This window comes from Thunnus maccoyii, chromosome 19 (assembly GCF_910596095.1).
Source record: "Thunnus maccoyii chromosome 19, fThuMac1.1, whole genome shotgun sequence".
Taxonomy (NCBI): domain Eukaryota; kingdom Metazoa; phylum Chordata; class Actinopteri; order Scombriformes; family Scombridae; genus Thunnus; species Thunnus maccoyii.
The window spans coordinates 9,535,336-9,558,660 of NC_056551.1; the positions used below are offsets into that span (position 1 = coordinate 9,535,336).

Here is a 23,325-nt window from a genome sequence, read left to right on the forward strand (position 1 = left end):
TACCCGGACCTTATTCTCCATGTCCTTCCCTCTGGTCAGGAGCCAGTAACAGGCTGCTTCCTGCTGAGATCCATTAATGCCCGTAGTTGCTGCTTTGGCATCAGACGCACGCAGAGAGACTGGCAAAAGTTATGCTTCCTTCACAGCATTGAGTCAGTCAGTCAGTTGATGTAATAATGGACGCACATTTATCTGTTACTTCTCACAATGAATTAAAAAGAAAAAAAAAAACTGAGGAGTTCTCTGTGGGAGAAAAGCGGCAAGATTTCCCAAAAAAAAAAAAAAAAAAACCTTTTCCCCTCAGAAATTCATCTATCATCTCCTGTTTGCCAGCTGCACCTCCTGTGCGTACTTGTTGCCTCGAAGTTCAAAAGGTAAAAACGTCGTCACCCCTCTCCAAAAAAAAAAAAAATTCATCTGAAGCAGCATTCGTTGTGAGTGAACTCGAACGTCCCGGTGCGGTGTCGCTCCTGCAGTCCGCCGAGGAGTGAATTGCAGTGAAGTTGCCGAAGTGAATTTAAAGAGACAGAGTAGGGTCCCTTTTCCCTTGTACCCACAGACAGTAGGTGGAGTCTGCTGATGCGTTATGGGAAGTGTAGTTAGATGAGACTGCTGAATATATCCAGCAAAACTTACCCTTCAGTCAGCTTTTTTTTATGCTGGGTAACTTTACCCTACTCTGCAAAATTCCTTGTATGGGTTTGTCCCTGTCACCGTAGATCCTGGATGGGCTCTGACTGATGCATTCTGGTTAATGTGGTGTGAATACGGACGGTCAGCGTGCTACAGTGGTAAAGGCAGAGGCTGACTCTTGGGAGGAGCCCTAGAACGGGCTTGATGAGGAGAAGATGCTTGAAATCAACCTGTGAGAGGGAGAGGAGAGGAAAAAAAACAGAAAATAAATTGATGGAAAAAAGCAGGAAAGAGAGCGGAGTGGAGGACGGATGATGGAGCGAGAGAGAGAGAGTTAAAAACATGTATAAATCATAATGTAATTAAGCACTGCCTTGAAAGCACAGATTTAAATAACAGAGCTGGATAAGAGATGTGCAGGCATACTTATACAGGGTTATAATCTGTGTGTGTGTGTGTGTGTGTATGTGTGTGTGTACGTTAAGCTTATAATCACAAATTGGCTGGCTATCTGAAGAGTTGAGTAAATGTTGTTTATAGCAACACTTTGAACCTTTTTTTTTTTTTCTTTCTGAGGGAGATCTTTGCTACGCTTTTCTTACTGGCTTACCTCCCATTGGAGGGCATTCTGCGGTATTTATGCAAGAATAAAAGAAGCACTTTTTTTTTTTTTTTACAATTAGGATTTCAATTAGTTTTGCCACAGAGTCTGTTTGCCATCCAGAGGTCTACAACTATCTGACAAACAAGCTAAGCTAAGATCACAAACAACCACATGTGGGCATCGTTGAGAACATATTCACAACACATGTGAGGACACAGGAGGAGAATTGAAAGTGACACAAAACGCTTCAGACAATGAAATATTAGCTGTTTTTTTTTTTAAATTAAACCTGACTTGAAACTCACAACCTTAAAAAAAAGACAGCTCTGTAAGTGTGACTCACATTAAATTGACATGGACTTCATCTTGACCATAGCGGTGAGTTCGTGTTTGCTCACATGATCACGCCGCCTCTGCCTCACCCTGGAAATAGAAATTTGTTCAGTATCACTACAAGCTTTGCAAAAAAATAATAAAAATATATATATATATATATCACTGAAAGAGAGACAGACCACACAGCTGTGGCCTGTGGATGTGGTCTATGAATGTGTGTGTACAACTGGAATGTTACAAGATACACTAACGATGGACAAAAGTATGTGCCTGCATGTGTGTTGCGAGTGAGTGTGTCTTACCACACGACAAAGATGAGGGAAAGGACGGTGGTGAGGATGACCACGGAGAACAAAACCAGCAGAATCACCAAACCCAAATTACCTTCATCCTCAAGACCATGATCTGGATGTGAAGAGAGAGGAAGACAAACAACAGAGGGAGGTCAGCGAAACGCAGAGGAACGAGAGGTACGGAGAAAGAAAGACGAAAAGCGAAAGAGAGTAGAGGAGTAGAACGGGAGATCGGGGGAAAAAAAAGAGGAACAGATGCATGATAGCAGAGATGGACGTAAGAGTGTGGTGAAATAGAGAAAATAAAAGTTGAGGACAAGAAACAAATATAGTCAAAGAGGGAACAGAATGAACGCACAGTTGAATGGAACAGACCTCTCTGGGTTGTTGTTTTGCCAAACCAAAAAAACAAATCCTGTTAAAATATGCATTTCATAATTTTTCATTTCATTTTCCATGTCAGTGTGTGTCAGAGGCAAAAAAAAAATAGAAATAAAAAAAAACAGTGAACGTGTGTGTTCCTCAGATTTAATTACTCTCTGGTGAGCAGTTAATTTTAAATCTGCCATTATAGCTCTCGAACAAACATGCATTTATCATACTCTGCGGAGTAAACAACTTTTTTCTCTCACACACAAACAAGTGAAAACATTGTTTTGAACAGTGAGAGAAACCAAGAAAGTGAAGCCCAGACACATTAGCAATAAAATGTGCAAAAACTCTTGGTATTTACAAGAATTAAAACAATTTATGCACACAAGTGCAAATGACAGTGGACACACACACACACACACACACACACACACACACACACACACACACACACACACACACACACAAGAAGAACACATCTGGTTCACAGCAGGCCGGCTTAAAGAGATTTTACGGCATCAGTCACAACGACTTTCAGCTCTCTACTGCCAAAATTGTGTGTATTTGTATCCTTGTATATACTGTATCTGTGTGTGTGTGTGTGTGTGTGTTTACAAGTGTATGCTTGTTGTGTGTATCCTTCATGTGAACTTTTTAGATGTGCATGCTTGCAACTGCAGGCTGCTTTTTCCTGTGCTTTTGCCCACGTATACTGAGAGCTATTTCACTTTCCATCCGGTGCACATACAGTAGAAATCATAACACCCTGCAGGTGCAATTTACTGCAATTATATGTCATTTGGTGATGAAACCCAGCAGGTACTTGCACTGTTCTATCTGGAGTATAATACCAGTAAATAATTACCTTCTCAGAGACTATTGCTGCATTAATGACTGATGCTGCTTCTTGCTCCTGCTAAAGCATGAGCTAAAAAAAAAAATACACCTGCCTTGCTGTTTGATAAGCTATGATTTACACATTACACCTTATCAGGCTCCAATTCACACTGAGGTTTGAGCCTCAAGCTGAGTTTGAGTCTAAAATTTGAAACAACCTCGTTTCAGAACTGATCCAACATTTGATCAACTTTATTGTGTAAATAATCTCACATCAAAATGAGATAATGGATGTTTTGGTTCTGAGTATGACACAAGACTTACTGGGTGAATATGAAACATTGGATTTCAGGGACTGGCATACACTAATAGTAACAGTAGTAAAAGTAATAGTAGCAAAGTAGCGATGTAGTATAATATCTGTACTTTTAGCAGTAATTATAGTGGTAGCAGCTTTAGTAATTGGAGCTGTACTAACAGAAGTGGAATAAATAGCTGAATTATTAGCAACTGAACTGCTCACAACACTGACAATAATAATAATAACAATAATAACGTATTACTGTTGAGCTACAATGGAAGCGCATGCAGTGTCGGTGTTGCTCCTGCATACAATGACAATGCGTTTGAAGTAACATCTTACTGTCTGACTTTGCGGTGGAGGTCTCAGTCTTTGTGTTGAAGGGGAAAAAATAGTCTGGGAATCTTTCATCAGGCAGGATCTCCTCTGCAGATTCAGAGGTGGTGTCGTCTGTAGTCCGAACACACACACACACACACACACACACACACACACACACACACACACATACATACATTTAAGCATTTATTCAAAGTGAGTAACTTTGCATATATACAAAGTACAGAGTTTGTTGTTAAAAGCTCAAATACTGCTGTTAATCTAAGGTGAGATAAAGTATTCTGTGTGTCCTCCCTTCACTGGTTACCAGTTATATACAGAGTTGATCAAACCCATTGCTTTTGCTTTTTGATAGTCTTGAAGACTTGACTAGTCACTGTCTGCTTTTATCTATCATTACTTCTCTGTGCAATATAAATGATTATATTCCTATATTCCATTAGTGTATTTATGTAATTATATTTATCGTCTCTCTGTAAAACACTTACATTTGCTGCTTTTTAAAGTGCTCTATAAATAAACTGACTTGACATGACTTCGATAATAATAATTTGTATTTCTTGAGAATCTCTCTGACCTTGCCAGGGCTGGACTAGAAGCTGGGGACTCCATTCGCTCCACTGACTATCCAAGTTCACCTCGTCCCGGGCTCGAACCTGAACCTGGTGGAGGTGGCCGGCCAGGGCGTCGCACACCATGACCGAATTGTCCTCTGAGTAAATCTGATATAAAGAGAAGGAGACAGGACAGAAGAAAGCAGAACGATGAACAGGAAGAAAAGCTGATGTTGTGATGGTGGTATCAGTTCAGGGAAACTGCTCTGTGGAACTGCACCATCAACATTTTTTTTTTATTGGTTTTGGCCCAAGTTTGAGTTCTGTTTTTCGTAGTATCCTCTGTGATTGATTTCAGTCCCTAACATAAACACTGAGATTGTTTTCCTGTATCTAAGCTACTACGATCAGAGCAAGTTTGAGTATGTTTACATTGGATTGCTGGTGAAATGTGAGAAACTTAAATTGTCTTTCTCTAATACGACCCATATACGGTATGTCAGTTTGATCCAGATTACACTCCCTTAAAAACTGAAATGAACTAACCTCTGACCAGTATATGGAGCCAAGCGGCCTGTATCTAATGTGAAACAGTAGGGGGAAAGCATCATGCGACGGCCAGGAGGAAGGAAAGTTCCATGAGACGTTCAACCTCTGTGGATAGCCTTCTAGCTCCTTCACCAACACGACCTCTGGAGGGTCTGGTTTCACTGTTAAGAAAGAGTGAAAAAAAAACAATTAATTCCACTATGTTTGGCAAACAAGCAGAAACACAATAAAGACACCGTTTCTAAAAAAGAGGACATACATGGCACAGATTCATTTCTTTAAAACCTCTAGTTTCTCAAGCGGTTTAGTTTTTTTTTGTTGTTTCGCTTACTCTGTTTATGTTTTCATTATCTATCTACCAGGAAGCCTTTAATCAAAACAACTCTTGGAAATAAGGAAGTTGGTGAAAGAGACAAAGTAGATGTACAGGAGGTCAATGATGCATGACCATATAACGATATATTTACAGCTGTGATAATAACATAGTGAATCCGAGTTTGATTGAAAAAGCGCTTCCTTGAATTACCTTTACTTTTTTAAACGTTGGCCTATATCACTATACTATTACTACAACTAGCTATTAATTCTTTTTCCTCATTTTTTTATTTATTCAAGCATATTCACACCACTGTGACAAAAAGAATACAGAGGCAAAAAGCAGTGAGGAACATCCAATAGGCGCACCGACCGCTATAAAGCCTGTCTCATAGACGCTGTGAATGGCTCTGTTTGAGAGCGACGAGAACGTCATGCAGTCGCAGAAGCAGCAAAACAAGATAATTGAGGTCATTATATGAGGACCGAAAGGGCACGGTCACGACAGCAGTCTGGAATATTATCCAGGCCCTTTTTTATGACATTTTGTGAGTATTTCTGCACGTGTGTGTGTGTGTGTGTGTGTGTGTGTGTGTGTTGTATGCATATACAGGTGTATCCTTCTTACAAAAATTAGGTTGTTTTATCTTTACCTATTTGTATCTGCATGTGTGAGTTTCCGTGGCTGTGTGCATGCATGGATGTACCTTGAAATGCTTGTGTTTAACATAGTTTAACATGTCTAATAAGTGCATGTGCATGTGAAGACGTGTGTGCATTTTGCACTTCAGAAAATAAGACCTTTTTTCTGCCTATACAACGACCAAGTGGGAACAACAGCTTCAGGATAAAGCCAATGCAGAAGTACCTTACAGTGCCGCCAATGGCTGCTGGATGCTTGTTCCAAAAAATGTCTTTATGGTATCAATCGCTAAATTTGGGCCATCTAATAAGTGTGCTGGTGGTAAGCTAGGTAAGCTGCCGTTCACTTCAGTTCAAGTAGTGGGGCGCGTTTCCAGAGCATGAAAGGCTGCACTCCTTATTTGGAAGGTCCTGGCTCCAAACAGAAAAGATGGTGCCATCATTATATAGAGTCTGTGATAAGGACTAAGGAGTGCTGTTGTATCCATGAATGATTTTAGGCAAAAGAAGAGGAGTCAATGGGTACATCTCAAGTCTCTTAAATTGCATCCATGTTTCCCTCACTTGCGTCTTTTCTTGCGTCGTAAGCTACTCCCACCGGGAGGGAGAGAATTGTTTTTAGAGACATGAGACGTACTTTCCTCTGAAGCGTCATGTGAAGCAATGTCCATTTCTGATGACGGCAGCAGATGATCACAGCTGGATCAGCTTTAAGTCAGCTTTAACAGCTGTAGAGACTTCTGATGGAGTTTGTGTCTGCACACATGTGTGCTGTGCTGACACTAATAAAGGCTCACAGTTATCACTGCCAGCAGCTGTTTTCTCTCAACAGCCTGTTACGTGTTTGACAAACACCTGCACATGAATAAAAACCTGTGTACTGTGTCCTGCCCAGAGGCTCATGAACCATTTCTACTGGCAGAATGTGTTTATAATATTTATTCGTTCTTCATTGATACCCCGATAGTGAATCCACTATTTCGTAACCCAGAATAGGGTCAGGGTGTCTTTTGAACACTGGAAATTATTTATTGGGCTAAATGTCTCAGGGAAAAAGGAAATTATGCAACTCATATAAAAACCAACGCTCTGGGATTTTCAGCCTCACATGTGACTGAATGGAAATGACGATAAATGATGTAAAATATAAAAGTTTTTCAAATGTGTTTCTTGCTGACAGGCAGACTCTCCCTGACTTTAATTTTATCCATAATAAAAGTTAATGGAGGGAAGAACAGATCATGAAAAGAAAAATCTTTCTATTAAATAAAGAAAGTTGTTTGTGGTTCTTCTGTTGATCAGACTGACAATTAACACAGATGTTTAACTAGAGGGTGAATCAGAAAATAAATAAAATATAAAATTTGGGAATGATACACTTGAGTCACAGCTTCTCAGAGATCCCTCCTCACTTCTCGATCCTCACTCCTCCGAGTAGGAATAAGGAACTTGAGGCGGACCGGAACGACTTCCAGTTCGAGCGAGGATAAAGGAGCAAGGAAATATCAAATAAGAGGCTTGGGAAGTACCCGATGTATGTTCTTTAGAAGCATGAAGCTGCTACTTCTGAAACTGCACCATTTGAAGAAGTTGAGAGTGTTTGAGTGTGATGTCACAACTGGGAAAAAACAATAGAGGGGACACGCCCAGCAATATTGCCAAGCCATTCACAATAGTAGTTTTTCAGTAATGCTACAACCTGTTTCGGTAGAGCTACATGTGGAACGCTGGAAACAAATAAAAATGTCACTAATGTGCTTCATGGACTCACATTAGCCGCACCAATTTGGCACAAAAATAAGAAAAACAATTCTTATCACTCATGTACCATGTGAGTGAGTGTGTTGTGTGTGACCTTACATAGCACATGTAACTTGATCTGTATAGTTGTTGTCTTGGACCCAAGGCCATTGGCCACTGAGATTCTAAGGGTATGAAAGGTCTGCCAGAAGGCAAGGTCATCTACATCACAGTGCTTGCGGGCAACGTCCACGATGCATGGCTTCCACTCCTGATTAGTCCCCCTTTAAAAACAAGACAAAATATGTTCAAGTGTTGCATTTACTTTATTGGGTAAAAGGCAACTTAAGTGTGTGCTGGAAACTACAAAAAACAGTACAACCCAGTGTTCACCACAGCTGAATGTTGAAGACATCTGGTCAAATATATAAGGGCATAAGGGCTCGACACCAGAAAGGTGCAGGATGCTTAAATAAGTAAATAAACACAACTTTCAATATTGGCTTATTTTTCTTTTCTGCTTCCAAATGGGAGCAAGACAGAAAAAAAGTGTGAAAACCACTGCTGTGATGTGTTATGGTTCAAAGTTTTACTACGTGTCACATGTCATTTTAGAGGAAGGAAGGCAGAGCGAAGAGAGGAAGCAGAGAGGGACTGACTGGGTTCACATTTGGATACGACTCACACGACATTTAAAATGTAACTCCATGGCACAGGGACTATATTTAGTGTGTTCATATCTCATTCTGAATGTAACCTTGGGCACTGCTGTTTCAGATGCAGTAACTGGCTCTTACCTGAAGGAGGCATTGTACTTGGCTGGCAGGAATGTCTTTACCGATTCCACCCAGGAGCAGCGAACATGCGTGTGATTGGGCACTTTACAGGAAATGCTCAGCAGCCCAGGGGGATCTAGAAAACAGGAGTCAGACAGGGTTCAGTTTTAGGACAAGAGAGGGAGTTGGTTTTTTTTTTTAAGGGTCCCACTTGATGTTGTAATATTTCAAAAATGTCTTATGAAATGAACAACGCTGAGCCCCAGTGTCCCTGTCATGAACTAAAATATTTCAGGAGAGGCTTGGCCAGTGCCATGGAAAACTCCCCTTATTATTCGATACACTGTCAAGGAAGCCCACTTAGGGAGCCGCTTCCTGTTTGAGACAGTCACAGGAAGTGGGGGGCTTTGTCTCTGCGGTAGCCGATAAGACCCGATTCCTCTGAGGACCAGTAGCGCTGTTCTGATTATCACTGTTTCTGTAAGATGTCTTGTTTATAGCTGGAGTGTCAAGATAACTTAAATGTTGAGAGAAGAAAGTCATCCATAAAAAGGAAGAGGGACAGTAACAGAAAAAGAGAAATGAGAGAGGAACATGGTAGAAAATTATTCTGAGGAAAACTCCAGAGAGAGAGAGAGATGAGAATGTCTGAGTGGGAGAAACTAAAACTTCTTTTATGTTGAATAATCCAAAGAATGAACTGAACTGAGGGCGATTGAGATGGTGAAGGCACTAAAACACGAGGCACACAGGCCCTGTTTCTTCTGCGAAGAGCACATTTTTAAAGCTGCAGTCCCACGGCGAGAGACGGAATGTACGGCAGAGCTGTTGAAAAGTAATAACTCCGAAATTAGGCGCTGTGAGCCCGGACAAGTCACAACAACACTTACGGCCCAGCCTGAGTTTGACAGAGTGGAGGAGGAGTCCCTGGTCGTCATAGCAGCTGTAGTTGCCCTGGGCTGAGTGGTCGACGTGCAGCAGGACTAAGGATCCATCTGTTGTCACTTTGTGCCATGGCAACGCTGAGCTGTGGTTGAGATGCCACACCACAGGTATCCTGGTTGGGAACATGTTAGACTTTAGTTATTATTCTTGTGAGGACTTCACTCGCTAACCTGTAAACCTTCTGCTCAATCCAAGACCTAAACTAGAACTAGACTCTTTAAGGATATTATCATAGGTATCATTCACTTTCATTTAAACAAGCAGGCTGGCACATTTTCTTACTGTCAATGTTTGTGACCCATTTTTCGACCTTTTTTTTTGTTTAAGTAAGTAATTTCCTAAAGCAGCTGGACACTACTGTGGTAGTGGGACGGTGAATTTACTGGGGTCTATTTTCAGATTAATAACCAATTAATGTTTTTGTATTTTTTAAAACTAAACAGACAAACCCAACAAGAAACTGATCTTACTAAAAGGTATTGACTTTACATGGGATTTGTTGAAAATATGCTTCAATTTCACACATCACATCTTATTTCTCTTTCATGTATTTATGGTTGACTGACTTTTCTACAGTCTGAGAAGATGTTTAGCGGACTCAGACTCTTTACTTAATTAAGCTGTCCTGTGTTTGGCACACGTCTTGTTTCCCCTCTCCCGTCATTTTGGATGTGTGAGCCTTTTTTTGCACCCGATTTAACAATTCAGGCACTGTTTGACCCCGTGTGTTGCCTTGTGTTGCCTTGACAACGTACAAAAATGTTGATTGTCAGACCACCATTCAAGCTGAAAGGTTTTTTCCGTTATTTTGTCCTGGATTTCCTACATTTCTCAAAATATCATTCAGTTATTCTTGAGGCTGAAGGAACTTAAACTTCCATCTTTCAATCAAAGCAACATAATTGGCTATATGAGTATAACTAGATGGTTAATTAAGTTATTGACTTTGAACACCACTGTGCCTCTTAAAATATATGTCATATGATTAATTTGCCCCTGTTTGACTCTTAACTGTAATAAATGTGGCTGCTATACTGATATTTTAGAAATTTAAAAAAATAAATCTTCAACTTCAAGGTACACAGGCAATAGTATTTCTTTCCTTACCTAATTTGTGACTTCCCGCATGCCAGTGTCACATTGGAGTCCAAGCGCCCGTACTGCACCTCTGACACTGCAAACACAGACATAACATAAAATATTAAAACACATTGTAGTCTGGCTTACAGTATCTGCACACTACACAATCTGGCATACTGTGTGTCTGCATTGTCTGTATTAATGTGATTTATGCACCACTATTTACAGTAGAGTCAACAGTATCACAATAACATGACCATACATGGTCAGAGATCCTGCAGACACCGGGCTGAGAGGACTTTGGCACGCATTATAAAGCTACTCCAGTGTGTTTTATTTCTTCTGACAGCTTGTCATTATCGCCATTAAAAAAGAATATGACTTAGTTTCAATGAATCCACCTTGGAGTGGTTTCCATTATAAACAGAGGAGCAGCAGGTAAGAAGAAAGGAAAAACAAGGAGAAGATATAAACTCTAATGTTAACCCTCTATTATATTTATGACGTTAACTTTTTTTAAATGACCCCCAATAAAAGAGATTGTGAAAAGATTACTAATGCTACTGATCCCACTGATAATCAACACCCAGATCTGTCTGTCTGCAAAAATGTAATCTCCTTTCAGTCCATTGTTCTAATTTTCCTGTTTATAAGATTGATTCACCGACCACTGAAGATTCAACATCATCCTGTTTACAGTAGCAAGGTCGCAAAGACCTGAACCAAAGAAGTGACCGGCATACTATTGATTTTGTAACACTGATGACTGATACACCGTTTGCACCCTCCAAAAACAAGCAGACATATTTCTCATCCATATTTGGAAGAAGCTTTGAAATGTTGACTGGTTTTAGTGCATTGAGTCTTGTAATGTGGATTTGGACGGAGGTGGCTTTTAAAGGTGGGCGCAGCATGTCAGTTAATTTACTTATTTCTGCTCCAAATCACAAAGAACATTTTCTTATTCACTGCTAGTGATATCTATCCATGAAGATAGCTTCACTTTTATTTGCTGAGGTTTTGAGATGTCTATATCTGGGATTTCTGAATTTTGTTTGTGGTGCTGACATCATCACAAAATGACATTTGGAAAACTCAACAATGTCCCAATTACTCATCAAACCTTCAGTGACCTTGCTGTTCACAATTTGAATTGGAACTACTTTTACCAAAGAGACAGTATTGAACAGTACAATTAATATTCAATTCACCCCCATGGAACAGGGGTAGCAGCACAGTTTTCAGACATGGACATCTCAAAACCTGGGTGCATAAAACCAAAGCATGGTGCAAGGTACAAATGCATGGTGAACTGACGTTTTAACAGAAGACAAGAATAAATAGTTTTAGAGTTTCTTCTGTAACCTAAAGTGAAACATTTAATTCCTGCAACAGTTAATATGTATTTATTTGTAGCAATGTGTCTAAAAAATGGGGAAAAAAAAGCTCAAAGTCCAAATCTGGTCACTTTAGTGTGGCTTTAGTTAGCATTTGTATCAATAACTTGAAGGATAATATATAAGCTGTAAAACTATTACTTGCCATCACACAGAATTGGATGTTCCTGTAAATTTGAAGCAAAACTAAGTACAGTGTATACCTGAGTAAATATTTGTGGTGACGGTAGTAATTTGCAGAGTTGATACTCTATCTGCTGTATGTGAGTGTATGTGTGTGCATGTTTAGCTTGGCTCCGAAATATGAAAGCTGGCATTTACAGTAGATCTAGAGTGGAAAAACATCAGACTGCCAGTCTGCCACGCACACACCTTAATTAATTCTTAACCTCAAATCACTCAGGCATGCACACTCCCTGCTGGCCTCTCCTCCCTAGGTAACAAATTATTTATCTTGAGTTTGTGTTTCTTGTTTTTCTTCATTTTTCATACAAATCTCTCTTTATCTCCCTGTCACAAAATCATTACAAAGAATAACAACCTCAAGCATTTTGTCTTGAAAATGTGACACTGTTGTTTACGCCAGAGAGCAGTCGAGGACACCAGGCGAGTGGAGGAGTGGAAGCATTTTGAGGATGTTATTATTTAATTTGCTGTGCTGATATATTTATATTAGACTTTTCTGCTGCAATAACCTCACATGCCCTTCTGGGACCAACTAAGTTAATCCTAAATTAAATTTTACACATACACAAGTTGAAGGCTTTACTAAAGAGCTTTTCAATACTTGGTTTTCACTTTCACCTAAAGCTCGCTTTTCTGGCGTCTCTCTTGTTGTTTTAGTGGCTACGCAAAATTAAACAGCTGGCGAAAAAGAACAGCAAAGTGCTCCACTGTGATTTTGTGGTTACATTTATATTTCTGAGTAGAGGAGACCAATATGCACAAAAAAAGGAGGACAATGAAACCTATTGAGATGTTTTAAAAAGTGCAAAGCAAGTCAATGGACATATGTTCATTCTGTTTTTGTGTGCACAGGGAATAATTTATCATATACAACACGAGGTGTGGTTGATAAATTCGAGCCACCAAGACAGCGGTTATTTATGTGAGACTGTAAACAAAGCTGTGTGGAAGCAGCTGCATTAGGGAAATGCAAACTTCTCCAAAGTAAAGACAGCTGTAGATATCACAGTTAGAATCAACATACACAACCTGTTCTTCATGATCATATTTTATCTAGAAGGAAGGTTCTTTTTTTTTTACTACTTGGATCTTATTTTCATAGATTTGTCCATCACTGCTATCATGATTATTATACTATTTTAAATTCCTACAGATTAAAAATTATAATTGCAGACCTGTATTTGTGTTCTACATGACAGTTAACAATATATTATTGTGTCAAACAAACTGTATCACAAACTTTCTATATTCTCTCTTACAAGGTTCCCTTTTTAAAAGGCAGCTTCTAAGTAAACTTGCCTTGTGTTCCATATGGAAATTTAGACAAATATTGCATAAGATACACTTGATATTACTCAATAAAATACAAATATAATCATGACATTCATAATTGGCATTATATTAATTGATAACAGCTACATAGTTGGCCAGTTATGGTAATAATGACAAGCTGTCTTGAGATCAGACTGACATGTAATGGCTGTTGACGGCACTGCGCTGTAGCTGCTTAAGCTAACGTTAGCCTCAGAGAGTAACAGGAGGAGCCTGAATTCTGGATTTTTTCTGGAATTCAGAGATTTTAACCAACCTTAAAACAGTTTTATCGTTTGCTTAAACCTTTGACTGGGTGATTCCGACAATTTTCTCCACCAGTTGTCTGTCATTTACACTCGACAAGTGCTAAGCTACTGTACCTTTTGGCTACCTCTCTGAAACTAGCGGTTAGCGGCCTGTCACCCAGAGCAACAACCTCCTTAATTATGCATAATTTATGGCTTAATAAAATTTAAACCAGTGAGTTATAAAAAAAACTCACCCCCCCATACAGTTGTCATGAAAGGGGAAGTTAGCTATAGAGACCAAAATCGTTTTTTTGTACCAGTCTGTAAACATGTTTATTTCTGCTGTACAGTTGGGCATTTTAACATGGGGGTCTATGGGGATCGACTCGCTTTTAGAGCCAGCCTCAAGTGGTCATTTGAGGGACTGCAGTTTTTGGCACTTCCATATCGGCTTCATTTTTCAGCTGCTCAGGAGGGACTCATATAAATAACAGTTAAACTGCAATTAAAATCCTGTCTCTTGCAAATTAGGATTTCAACATACAAACAATTAATCATTCAACCCTAATTTATTGCGGATTTTTTTTTAAATTTTTCTTTGAATTCAATTATTGTTCAATTTCAATTCAATTCTCATTAATTAACATGATTCATATCTTTATCTGTCTCCATTCTTGTCGTTTCTACCTCTGTGACAATCTATCCTCTATCTTAAACTTTTATTTAATGCCTCTCTCACCAGATGTAACCAGATTTTCTTTTTCCTTTTAAACACTGAAAACACACACACACACACACACACAAGCTCCCCTCCCTCTGTTTCTGTATGTGTGTGTGTGTGTGTGTGTGTGTTACCTGAGGCCTTGATGCAGTGCAAAGAGTTTGCTGCTCTGAATGTGTGTATTCATGTTTTATTGGCAGTGAAGTACATTATTCCCAAAACCCGCAGCGTTCCACTCATATCTGATTCTGCCTCTGGCAAAAGGGCCCAGACATGTGCACATGTATACACATACACCCACACACACACACACACACACACACACATATATATATATATATAAAACCACACACATATGCACACACAAACATGCATTCACACATTCCTATACACAAATACACGTTCACACACATTAATGCACACAGGAAGGCCGCAAGTTTTTCCTGACATTGAAATCAGATGGCAGGCAGGGTGGACAGAAATTGCAAGCTGGATGAAACTTAGTACTTTCCAAATAATAAAAAAAAGACTCCGGAGACACTGTAGGGTCAAATTAATGAGAGGGGGAAACTCTGACAGTTTTACCTGCATGGCTAAGGGTGAGTATTCTTATTGCTTAAGTGATTATTTGGTTTATTTTAGAAATAGATAATAGAGAGAGGAAGAAAGAGGGAAGGACAGCATTTGTAAAGACAGTCCATTTCTTAATACCAGACAGATCCCTGAAGTGCTATGTGAGGGGGAAAAAAAAAAAAAGATTCAACAATAGAATTCTTGTGCAAATCCAAACAAAAACACGAATTTCAATTCAACTATAAAAAAAAAAACTGAATTTGCACATCCAACACTGGGCAGAGAAAAGAACCATAAAATCAGCAATGATGTGTTTCAACAGGAGAAAAGCTTCCCTGATCAAGGTTTCGCTTGAAGGAATGTGTCAGTGTTTTATACTGTGTTCCCAAGTAAAAAAAAAACTAAAAAAAAATATTAAAAACTGTGCACTGTACCGAGCTACTTTACTCTAAATTTTGGATGTGTTTCTTTCCTTCTTTCCTCTGCTGTAGCTTTAGGTCTCCTAAGTGCTTTGAGTCAAGATAAGTCAAGTGCACCCAAAATAGTTCACAAAGGAATCCATACCTGATCCTTAACAGGATGTGTGCATGTGCGTGTGCATGTGCGTGTGCGTGTGTGTATGCGTGCATGGCATGTGTGCGTGTGTGTGTGTGTGTGTGTGTATGCGTGCATGGCATGTGTGCATGTGTGTGTGTGCACAGTGTATGCATAGGTGTGTGCCCTGTGCATTTGAAAAAAATGTATCGTTAAATATGTCCTTGTGAAAAAGTGTTTTTCTGTGCAGTGTGTGTGTGTGTGTGTGTGTGTGTGTGTTACCTTCATCGGTCCAAATCTGAGCACGACTGGAACACAGCGACCAAGATAAAAACCAGATGACTGTCAGACACACAGGACTGGACAAAAGACCTGGCATCTAGAGAGACACAGAGTTGGGAAAGGGGAAGGTAAAGTGATTTGGCGTCGTTTCAAAGCCTAAAAAGTTTGACAGTAAGATTCAGCAGCAGCATTATCATCATCATCATCATCATCATCATCATCATCGCCGTCGTCATCACCGTCATCATTCCTACTCCATTTTGGTTATGGAAAGAAAAAAAATGCTTGGAAAAACAGCCTGAATTTCTCATTTGTTTGAATTTCTTTTGGTGAATTTCCTCACTATAGCAACTACATAGCAATGTAGAAACTGCTTGGTGACAACATGCTGCAGGTGATCACTTCAAAAAAAACAAAAACAAAAACAAAAAAACAAGCTGTGTCTGCGTTTTCCTCAGTATTGTAAATGCTGTCACATGGAGTACAATAAATGCAAATGACAACTGGTATCTCACAAGTGGAATTGTTAGTGTGAGTCCTTCTGAAAATTAAAAACACATTTCCCATAAAAAAAAACCCAGAAGGAAACTAAGTTGGAAATTTTTTTGTTTCCAGTGGCTTTGACTTTTCCCAGAAACTCTGAAAGTTCTATTTGTGCTGAAAAGATCCATCTTCATTTTTGTGCTGTAAATCAACTAAACACATAAATTATGGAAAAAGTAGAGGGCGCTGGAGTAGATAAAAAAAGTCTATCTGTTTATAATTATGCTTTGGTTCTATTTGAATATTGCAAACACATTTACAATACATTTACTACATGTATGGTACACTATGTGTCATGCATGGAAAACTCTCTCTTTTGATATTAGCGAGCAATTTGTTCAACGTGCTACAGCTAACCTAGCTAACCTGCTTTAGCGGTAAACATTTCCCTCGTTGCGTGGCTTGTTTGCTAAGTTTTTTAACAAGCCATGGTGCAGGACAAGACCTGCATCTTTGTTTGTAGATAAGAGAGAGACACTAGCGAACTAATGTAGGTTATGGTTCAAAGTCCGTTGCTCTTTTTGTGTTGTGTTGCAGCTGCTGTCTGCCTATACTGACGCCAGTGAAAGCCACTAACCGAATGTTGAGGTCACCGCTTAATGCAAATGAGTTTCATGTGAATTTTTGGAAAAGAATTGCTCTATGTAGATAGAGAACAAAAACGTTTTGAATGGTAATTGCACACACAGAGGCCGCCTTCATGAAACCAAAAAATATAAATTGAAGTTTCTCCCTTTTGAGTTTTTTAAATTAAAGCACAGCAATTTAAGCACAGCAGATCTATATAGCAGAGAAACAAAGTAATCTGCTTTTAGTTAAATTTACAATGAGAGAAAAAAAGTCCTGTATTACAGAACATATAAAAAAAGAAATGAACTTTTCTCTGTCATGGAGCTATGGGAGTGTGATGTTATATTTTTATTCTCAGGGGATGTTTACAACAGACAGCTCTACTCATACAGATCATTCATAAGGATCACTGACACCCTGAAACACTGTGTGCTGTTTGTCTGCATGTTTTTTGCTGTTCACTCAAACACTGTTTACTTATTTTATCAGCTAATGCTGTACCCAGAGGCTCATAACATAACATGACAACTTAACTCCTGATATGTGTGTGTGTGTGTGTGTGTGTGTGTGTGTGTGTGTGTGTGTGTGTGTGTGTGTGTGTAAGAGAGAGAGAGAATAAAAAAGGTCTGAATGTGATAAGAGCAAGACTATGTGGTGCACGTGTTTGTGAGCTACTGAGGCCAATATCTCCATTCCTCACACACGTATCTTATCTAAGGTGCAATTTCTCTTTATAGACCTACATGTGAGATATGCTCATGTGAACCGTTTCAACACCACATAATTACACCTCTATGGTGAGAAAGGGAAGATAAAAGCACCATAAAAATGGAACGTCTTCAGTCGAATGTATTTCCTGTTCAAACAGGATGTTACAGACGGTTGGGACATAACACAGTGAAAGATCAATAAACAATAAACAATTTTGATCAAACGGTGGTCAAACACAGGCAATATGAAAAATTTAAAAAATGAAGAAAGTGTTTACTGCACACCAAAACTCGGCTTTAGATCAACAAAAAAAAAAAAAAGACAAAAAAAAGCAAGAAAAAAAGGAAAGAATGACAGAAGTGAGGCAGTGCACGCTCTGCTCCAGACCCATATTAAAACATGAATGAGTGCATGTCTGTTATGTCACTTATATAATACTCCTGACTAAATGAAAAAGTGTGTGAAGGCGAGGCTGAAATCAAGCCTAAATAGTTGAAACTGGAAAGAAGTTTGACTTTTCAGCCAACGGCGATCACGCAGCGCCTCAAAGAAAATAAAAAAAGTTTTATAGCTCTAAAAATTGTCTATTTTTCTGGAGACTATTCATCATCCTACCTCACCCTTGAATTCTCCGATGGCATGTTTCTATAGACGTGACCTCCAGACTGGCTGTGAGTGAGTGAGTGAGTGAGTGAGCGAGCGAAGAAAAAAAAGGTAAGAGCTCGCTGCTTTCATGTGTACAGAAACTGATTATCCTTCAATGTCAAACAGAGTTCTGTTTCACAAAGAGCACCGATGCAAAACTGCGGGACGAGGTCGGAGGCTGACAATTACAGTGACCTTCGCTCGCACATAATCCTTTTTATATTTAGCGATTGTAGTCTGAAATCTTACGACAAATGGAACATGAACAAATAAGGTAGGCAGAGAGAAGAGTTCAAGTGTTTGATGAAGTCATCGAGGCTCCGTCGTCAGTAGAAGTTTTCTTTATTGTTTTGAAGATGGAAGCTACGACAACTCACTCAAATTGGGAAGCTCACAATATCCTCACTGATTTGAATTTCATTTAAATATCAGAAACTATTTTTCAAGACAGTTTGTCTCATCTGAGCATGTGCGCTGCTGCATACAATAAACAATAAAGGGAAAAGAAGTAAAATAAAAAGTAAAAGATCTTTTAGTTCTAGTCCATGTTGGGTTCATATGACTTCTCACAAATGAAGCAAGAGTTGTAAACAAAAAGGCACATGTACTGACAGTTTTGGCAACTTGTCATCCTACATCATCGGTACTACATGGATCAGCAGAGGAAAACCAAAACAAAGCTTATTCCGAAGACTGGCTGTAAGTCATGCAGCAGTTCACTGTGCCTTATAACTTTATCTATCTACCCTGGTGGTCACAGAAAAAAGGTGGATATTGAGAGAGCAACTGGACCTCGTATGTCATAAACAGTGACAGACGGCTAGAAACGGTATGAAAACAAGGTGTCTCGTAACACTAGAAGTGGAAATGTCAAATAAATAGGTTGTTACTTATGCTTTACTGCTTTTGAGTTGCTCGCGAATATAAAAACTGTAGCGTATTTTGAAGAACTATATAACAGTTGGCTTCCATTAAAGTTGTGTGTGATACTGGGCTACAGAAAAAAATTAACTGGACTATAGAGTTTTACACAGAGGCGCTTTTTAAACATTCATTGTGGCTGTGAGTGAGATTAAACCCGTAACCTTTGGTCCTTGGCGTCTCTGTGCGGACGAGGCTATCCTGCCAAACAGATCGCATGATTGTTTAAACGATAAAATAAATACAATCAGGAGGACAAGGTGTTATGTTTGGCTCATATAAGTGCTGGGGGGCTGCCATTGTCTAAGCAATGGCCACCACGTGTTGGTGTGGTAAATATTAGACGCTGATTAACAACGTTGGTGCTGGTGAAATAATAAGGATGATAGTTGTCGTCAGTCAAATGGGATGAGGACTTTTGGCTTCAGAAAATGGAACACTATCCAAAGAATAATAATAATAATAACTGCGATGGCAACTCTTCAACTCCTCAAAAAAAAAATCACCAGTTTTTAGGACGTTTACTCACCAGATCACCACATGCTCTGACTACTTCTTCTGTCTGTAAGGCACGTCTGGTGTGTGTCATCTGACGCTGTGACAAGCAGCAGTGTGTCTTACTTATGACCTCTCAAACCTGTCAGTCTCTGGCACAGCGTTATTTTGCTACATCACTACTGCCTGTGGAAGGGGTTTATTTATAATATCTGTGTATAATTTAAAGGGACAGATTTCTATTTGGAGCTAAGTGACGTTATTTAAGTCTTAAAATGTTTTTTTTAAGCAGTCAAACCTCTAAAAACACGGGAAATGAACAAAATGTTAATGGCAAAATACATTGTGGATCATATATTTAAAGACATACAATACATGACATGACACAGTAGTTGGTAGTAGTAGTAACTACTAGTATAGTAATACTAGTAATAGTTGAGTAGTTTATAAATCCATCTGTCTTTGTGCTCCATACTTCCATACATAATAAGAAGCACTGCAACCACTTTCTTTTGATTTTTTCATGTCCTTCCTTTATGTCTTGAGCTGTTTTTTATTTTGTTTCCCACAACAGCTCAGCTGAAGGTTAAAGGTTGATCCTATTAACTTAACCACTGTAGGAAAAGTATTATGGCACATTTATCATTCCACCATCAGGGTTCAACATTAATGGGTTTTTTTTCATATGTGGGTCAGAAAGCTACTGTTCCCTATATAAATTGTTTTATTTATTATCGGTTATCAAATAACAAATACTAAAGTTAATTGTCTTGTTTAACCTTTAAGTAAATGAAAGAGAACAAGGACACTGATGGTCACAGATGCGAAGCAACAAACATTCTTGCATGTCAAAAATATATTTCACTGAACACTAGATTCTTTTGATCTGCCCAGTTTCTTTCAAATAACGGAGGACTCCTTTACCCGCTGGCAAATACATTTTTTAGACTCATTTCTTCCACTCTGAGCTTCCTGAGTTCCCTCTGTAATATTTTTGTCGTTCTCCAGAGTATTTATGGCAGAGAAAAATTACATGCTCCACTGATTCCTCCACTTTGACAGTGCTCACAAGATCCTGAGGGATGTTTGTTTCATGCTTCACACTACTAGCCTTCTCAATTCTTGATTGGCTAACTGTGCATCCCGATATTCTCCGATGTGTGCGAGGGGAGGGGGTTACGCTGTGTGCCGAAGAACAAGAACACAATTTATGATACGACAACGATCGAAAAAAAATTATTGAAACATTTTTTATTTCATTATTTTTACTTTTTTTTTTCTTACCACTTGCCCGATTGAGCAAGTGAGTTGGGCAAGAGCTATTGTTGTTCCATGACCGTTGGTCAATGGCCTGGCTTTCAAAACCCATTTTAGATATCGCAGACCAACATACACCTGCAGCACGTTAGAAGATACAGATCAAGACATGGATGGTGGATTTCATCACCTCCTTTTCCTGAGAGAAGCTGCATGTGTATCTGCCAAAAAAACAAGATGAAGAAAGCGGCGCAGCGAAGGCCGAGGCGCTCACAGCGGCTCACGAAATGATATCTGTCCAAAAATGTACACTGAGTTCTGGGAAAACTTTAAAAGGGGGAGAAGAGATAAACTCTATTTCCATTGGTGTCTTATGATATAGCACGGCGGTGTTACATTCACCACTACGGCACTGTAACTTCACACAGCGCACTCAGCAGAATTCAAGTCTCACATACTCCTTACTTGCTTACATTCCTCTGTCCATCCCTCCCTTCACATGTTCTTACACTTCTTTAAATTCAGAACATTCCGTACACTGGTCGACTCTAATCTTTACACACACACACACACACACACACACAAACACATTTAAACTGTCATTGGGATTAAAACATATAATAGCAAAACATTATATTTTTGCTAATTGTGCAGATAACTTAAAAGAGTACTCCATTAAAGATATATCTTTTGAGTTTCCGATTGTCACAGCAGTTGTGTGTATTCCTGCTAAGTGGAGGCGCTGCCAGTATTTGTAATTCATACATAAACAAAGAGATTTCTGATGGATTTGAAAAAATGGCAGAGTAACCGCTATGATATCTTGGTGGGACTTTTACACGTTTTTACGACGGGAAAAATGGTTCTTACAGGCATAAAAATATAACGAGTCATCTGGTGAACAAGCAGCAAATATTTGTTGATAGGCTTAAATGGGTTAAGGGAATATTGATTTAGTTGCTGCAAAAGGAAAGACACTAGATGCTTCTTTCGCTATCCACCACTTTCAGTCTGTGTCACACACTTTTTTTAGAACCTTGAAGCACTTCTTTTTTTTTTTTTTTTTTTCTTGCTTTACTAAACTCTACAGTTTGTCCTTGGCAACGTTTTCCCTCCCTCTAATGCCAGAACTTTCAAGGTTCAGTAAACATATTTGTGTTAGAGTTTATAATGGCTTACCCTCTCCCCTTTCCTGCTTTTCTCCAGAGTAACTAGAGATCAGAAAATGCAGGGCTGCATCTCCCTACCTTCCTGCACCTTTCCCTTACACCCGTGAAATATTTCCACTCTATCGATTCCCATTTGTCTGTCTCTTATCTCTACCTCCCCACCCCCCCTTCACCGTCTTTTGAGGTCTTTCTCTCCCCGCCTGTGTTTTCCTGCCCAAGCACTAATTGTTCTCCATCACAAATGCCAGACAGCACGAGGTCCAGTAAACATATTTATACAAGGGTTTCCAAATCTCCTTCCCTAACACTTGGGAACAATGCTGTTCCCTGAGAGCAAAGTGCTAATCCGTCCTCTCGACCCTGAGTAACGTGTTCCTGCTCTCTGCTGTGTTTGTATGGTGGGTCTGTTCTACGTGTGTATGTGCATGTTCCTTTAGTAAATGCAGGGTCACGTAGTGTAGATTGGATATCTCAGGTTCCACCCTAAAACCTTGAGTTATTTCTGGCAGACGTCCATTTAGAGGACCATCAAACCAGCATATTTTATCTCAAAACTGTTCCCTTAGCCAAAGAAAAGACCAAACCGGGGATCCTCTGATACAAAAGTAAGATAAATGCTGAGCTTTCATGACATGAGAATGTGATGCGCATCTCCCCGTCACCTAAACCGATCTCTTCATCTCGTCTGTCATGTCAGTGATGCTAATGTTTAGATGACGTTAGATGTTAGGTGTGTCTTTTGGTGAAACTGACCATTTCCTCTTCTTCTTTTTTTTTTCTAAGTCTAAGTACACAAAGCAAAGGTTTGAATGTGTGATGTTGGTCCAGCAGAGCTACTCCTTTGGTCTAATCTATCGGATGTAACCAGTTGGAAGTTTAGAGAAAAGCCTTTGTTTCATCTCTGCTGTGTAGGTTTTATCAGATACCCTTGGGAAGAAACTTAAAAGCTTCACTGCGAGAGATCACTTTAAAAATAAATTTGTTTAAGCAAAAAAAAAAAAAAAAAAAAAATCACATAGAGGGGAAATAATAAGAAAATCAAAACTGTGACGAGACAGAAAAGTGAAACCGTGTGGATTCACCTGATTTTCTCAAGTGAAATTCCAGTATCACATATGGACATAAACTATCCTTGAGAGTGGTGAGGAAGTGCTTGGTTTAGAAAAAAGCTGGACTCACAAACGTTAAGATATTTTTCCTCTGATGCAAAAGAAAGAAACCAGTTCAGTAAAACCGGTGAAGGCACAGCTGAGCTCACTCTTCAACCTATCACTGCTGGAATCTCTACAGGCCTGATTTTTTTTTTTTTTTTTTTTTTTTTACCACAAGCCACTTTCCTCAGCTGCTGGATGAGGTCTTTCTGAAGCTAAATCTGAAAAACCACACTTTCATCCAGAGTAAACACGCCCATAATGAACTATGATGGCCCTCATGCACCGAGCT

The 23,325-nt window shown here is 39.2% G+C and overlaps 1 protein-coding gene across 2 annotated transcripts in view; it reads right to left on the bottom strand.

The window, feature by feature from the left end:
- il11ra (interleukin 11 receptor, alpha) overlaps positions 1–23,325 on the bottom strand; it is a 48,861-nt gene continuing 25,536 nt past the window's right edge. The window contains exons 1-12 of one of the 2 annotated variants that reach the window (XM_042395956.1): positions 15,811–15,869; positions 15,572–15,668; positions 10,344–10,410; positions 9,182–9,348; positions 8,313–8,427; positions 7,636–7,799; positions 4,816–4,979; positions 4,293–4,437; positions 3,719–3,826; positions 1,876–1,978; positions 1,581–1,660; positions 1–863 (exon numbers count right to left, since the gene is read on the bottom strand). In XM_042395956.1, coding sequence (XP_042251890.1) covers positions 1,582–1,660; positions 1,876–1,978; positions 3,719–3,826; positions 4,293–4,437; positions 4,816–4,979; positions 7,636–7,799; positions 8,313–8,427; positions 9,182–9,348; positions 10,344–10,410; positions 15,572–15,668; positions 15,811–15,819 — 1,218 coding nt within the window. In that variant the 5' untranslated portion in view covers positions 15,820–15,869 and the 3' untranslated portion in view covers positions 1–863; position 1,581. Of the gene's footprint in view, positions 864–1,580; positions 1,661–1,875; positions 1,979–3,718; positions 3,827–4,292; positions 4,438–4,815; positions 4,980–7,635; positions 7,800–8,312; positions 8,428–9,181; positions 9,349–10,343; positions 10,411–15,571; positions 15,669–15,810; positions 15,870–23,325 lie in introns of those variants that run through there. The other variant, XM_042395957.1, reaches the window with a different exon arrangement.